General features: G+C 45.3%; 1 protein-coding gene across 1 annotated transcript; it reads left to right on the plus strand.

The window, feature by feature from the left end:
* Window positions 1-312: 312 nt before the first annotated feature.
* Window positions 313-2,842, plus strand: adra2a (adrenoceptor alpha 2A). Its single transcript, XM_012866968.3, has 2 exons — window positions 313-768; window positions 943-2,842. The coding sequence occupies exon 2, from the start codon at window positions 1,132-1,134 to the stop codon at window positions 2,392-2,394; it is 1,263 nt and encodes a 420-aa protein (XP_012722422.2). The 5' UTR covers window positions 313-768; window positions 943-1,131; the 3' UTR covers window positions 2,395-2,842.
* The last annotated feature ends 1,370 nt before the right edge of the window (window positions 2,843-4,212 follow it).

Raw genomic sequence — 4,212 nt, forward strand, 5'->3', positions numbered from 1 at the left:
ATTTGGTTTCTTTTCACGATACGAACACACCAAGTTATCATGTCGAATTAATTAATTTATTACAGGCCATCTTTTAAGAAATTTTGGCGATTAAAGTTTGCATGCTTGTCGAAGGATTTCTTCTCACGTACATTTGATATGAAGTTACCTTTAAGGGGCCACATCGCATGGGGGAACCCGGTAAATTGCGCGCTCCTTTCGTCGTCTCCTCGCCGGTCCCGACACGTCCATGCGTTTTTAATGTTTTCTTTTGATAGTAAGTGGAGGGAATATGTTCCCGATCACCACCTCCTCTTCCTCCTCTTCCTCCTCCTCCTTCTCCTCCTGGCTGCCCTGTCATTTAAAACGCCTCTCCGGCTGATGCGGCTGTTGTCAGACAAACACGGCGGGGCAGCTTGCCAGTGTTGACACTCCCGCGGACGCATGCACGCACGGTGACCCCACGAACGGGACACCTTTTGCAGTGTGCGGGCTATAAGGAGAGGGAGTGGCGCTCTGGTGAACAGTGAGGAGAGAAACTCCACACGCAGACAGTAACACAGCAGCGCCCGGGATAACGTGATTAGCGCTCTATTAGGTCCGGTGCCGAGCGCAACTAGATGCAGCGCAGAGACCACTGCGAGTGGAGAGACAGGAGGCGCAGAGGAAACGCTTCGTCCGCCTCATGGATCTTCTTTGCCTCCTCTTGATTTGTCTAAAGAAGTTGCCCGTTCGCAGTATTTTAGTGCCCTGGCACTGGAGAGGCGCTGCCATCGCTCCTTCTCTCAGGTAAGACTCTTTTATCTTTAAATTTAGCCCACTTCGGTTTTCCCCACACAAGAAGTGCCAAACCTATAGGCTTATTAATTATACTAGAGGTACTATGAAGAGATGACCACGATTTGTTTCAAATATGCTAAATAATATATATATTATATTTTTTCCTTCTTGGTGTATTTTCAGATAAAGTGACATCTTTAAAAAAAAAAAATCCCTCACAATGAGGAGGAAAAATCCGGGAAAGTCTCAGAGGAGCGATTCAGTCTCTTCCTCTCTCAGCCCTGCTGTAAGCCACTAGTTCTCTCCTTCCTGGTGGATGATATTTGTTAACCTCAGGTGAACTCTCACAGGAAGCGGGGCCAATCTGCTACCATGGAGGATAACAATAACACTTTCCAGAACTACTCCAGCTTAGCCCCTTACAGCCTACAGATAGCCCTGCCGCTCAGCGTGCTGGTAGGCCTCATGATCCTGCTCATAGTGTTCGGCAATGTCCTGGTGGTCATTGCTGTGTTTACAAGCCGGGCCTTGAAAGCCCCGCAGAACTTGTTCCTGGTGTCCCTGGCTTCGGCGGACATTCTGGTGGCCACCCTCGTCATGCCTTTTTCCCTGGCCAACGAGCTCATGGGATACTGGTACTTTGGCAAGGTGTGGTGTGAGATTTACCTTGCGCTGGACGTTCTCTTCTGCTCCGCCTCCATCGCCCATCTTTGTGCTATCAGCCTGGACCGCTACTGGTCCATTACACAGGCCATAGAGTACAACCTGAAGAGGACGCCACGGCGCATCAAGTGCATCATCGTCATTGTTTGGGTCATCGCTGCGGTTATCTCGTTTCCGCCCCTGATCCCCATCGGGAAGGGCAACAGTGAGAAATTCCCCGAGTGTGAGATCAACAAAGAAAAATGGTACGTCATCTCCTCCTGCATCGGCTCCTTCTTCCTGCCGTGCATCATCATGGTGCTGGTCTACGTGCGGATCTACCAAATTGCCAAAAAAAGGACACGTGCGCCCCCTGGCGACCGGAGGCCGAATGCTATGTTGAAGCCATCCACTGCTCCTGCTGCGAACCAGAAGGAGAATGGCGCCGGCGACGCCAAGGATCCCCTCTGTCACGAGAAGCTGAACGGTGAACAGGCTATAGAGCTGCAGGAGGGAGTCGGAGGACATGGGAAAGCAGAGGAGGGCAAAGGTGAGGTCAACGGCGTGGACCTCGAGGAGTCATCGTCCTCTGACCATAATGTGAACAACCCATGCTCCATTAGAAAGAAAGCACACAAGGGGAAATCCAGACTGAGGCAAATCAAACCAGGGGACGCCAACGTCCAAAAGCAAGAGGCAAACACCAAAGGCAGCCGCTGGAGAGGCCGTCAAAACCGCGAGAAACGGTTCACCTTCGTCCTGGCGGTGGTCATCGGCGTCTTTGTCGTTTGTTGGTTTCCGTTTTTCTTTACCTACATGCTGATGACTCTTTGTGGCTCCTGCTCCGTGCCTCCGACCCTGTTCAAGTTCTTCTTCTGGTTCGGCTACTGCAACAGCGCCCTGAACCCTCTGATTTACACCGTTTTCAACAACGACTTCAGGAGGTCGTTCAAAAAGATACTGTGCAAGAGGGACACCAGGAGATACGTATGACTCCAGCTTTGTATCGGTTGTATCTTCTTTGGTATATTGTGCATCCGTCGTAAAACAGTGTGGCCATCGTGCATGAACCTACGGTGTGTGGTCGCTCAGGAAGGTGTTTGTGTGCAGAATCTTCCCTTTCAATGCATCCACCAGTCACAGCTTTAACACAAAGATGGAGATCACAGAGAAAAACCCATAAGATCACATTTTTATCGTATTTGCTTTTTTAAAGAGGCAAACATAGTGAAGTTGTTGATATGTATTGGATTTGTATGTTGTACTAAATGATCTGTCTGAGTATTTGTCTATTTTTGGTTTTATGAAAACAGTATTGTGCTATTTTGTATGATATGGTGATACTGATTACAAAGAAGATGATGCTGGTGGACTTGTAGTAAAAATGCAGACTCTGAAGAATAAATAAAGCCCATTTGTCTGAGATGGTTTTGAAAACCTAGAGGAAAGATTGGAGTGATGATTTCAAGTTGTCTCGGGTCTTCTGCGTTTGACGGCGTATGTTCAAAGACTTGAATACACACCCTGTGGGCTAGGGGGTGGGGAAAAGGACGGGGTGCAAAAAAAAAAAGGAAAAGTCAGAATTTATTTTGTGAAATTAAACAACCTGGCTTACCATTCTGGTCTGAGGTTTTCATACATTTATTCTCAGCAGGAATTTCATATTAATTTTGAGCTTTTAATTGATGATTTGAACCACTTGTTTTTTCTGGCTGGACATATTATACCACAAACGACTGCAATGAATTGAACTGGGTGCACAAGACAAGGTTGATTTACTCAACAGTAGAAATATTTGATTAACTGTTCCTTAGCACTTCCGGCAGAAATGGAAGAGTCTATTTAAATCGGTCGGTTTCCTCGTATGTACCTGGATTTTAAAGCACAGTCTATACATTTTCAATAGTGTTGAGATGCTACATCTTTCGCTTGCCTTTTCAGTTCCACAGCAGGACTGGATGATGTGAGCTTCGGCTCAATGCCTGGTTGGAATACACAGCTGTGACCACGTTACAGCCATGCTGTTGATGTGAGGCAGATTTAAGCAATTTGGAGGTGGTCCTTATTCCTTATTACATCAACTTTACGCAATGCACTGCTGGTGTGAAAACAGCTCCTCAGCATGATGCTGCCACCACCATGCTTGGTAGTTGGTGCAGTTTTCTTTGGATTGAAACAATCACTTTGGCCCATCCAAACATAGACTTAGATTTTTTTAAATATATTATTGTATATTCTTTATGTACATTTTAGCACAATTTTGTTGAAAGGCTCTGAGTACAAACACAAGACAACAGACAACCATCATAAATATAAGTATTTGTCATTTTTTTTTAGCAATGTAGCGGCAAAAAAAAAAAAATTTAAAAATATTTTATATGTACAGAAAAGTTATGTGTAAGACCATATGAGTAGCGGGAGTATATGTAGTAGCAGGATGTATTGCAATAATGAACAGATCATATGATTATGCAGATAGAATATAAAAGAAAGAGGAACTAATACAAATGTGACATTTGTCAGTAGTGTGGCAGCGAACCATTAAGACATCGTTGAAGTGAACTACCTTAATCTTTGGCTCATCTAAACATAAAATGTTCCATCAAGCAAGCTACCACCGAGCTTCTGGAAAGGAACCCGGTGAAAATTTGTGGACTATGCTTTTAAACGAGGTTCTGCCTGGAAACCAGCCAGTTTAAATCAACTCTACCACTTACGCCAAGCTCAGAGATTAAATATTAAGCCTGCTAGTATCAGAACTTGTTGATGGCTACCTACAAGTGTGTCTTTCGGCACATGGCTGGCTTTTAA

This window comes from Fundulus heteroclitus, chromosome 5 (assembly GCF_011125445.2).
Source record: "Fundulus heteroclitus isolate FHET01 chromosome 5, MU-UCD_Fhet_4.1, whole genome shotgun sequence".
NCBI lineage: Eukaryota > Metazoa > Chordata > Actinopteri > Cyprinodontiformes > Fundulidae > Fundulus > Fundulus heteroclitus.

What these genes read in the sequence shown, in the direction of transcription:
- adra2a (XM_012866968.3), top strand. Translation starts at nt 1,132, where the DNA reads ATGGAGGATAACAATAACACTTTCCAGAACTACTCCAGCTTAGCCCCT.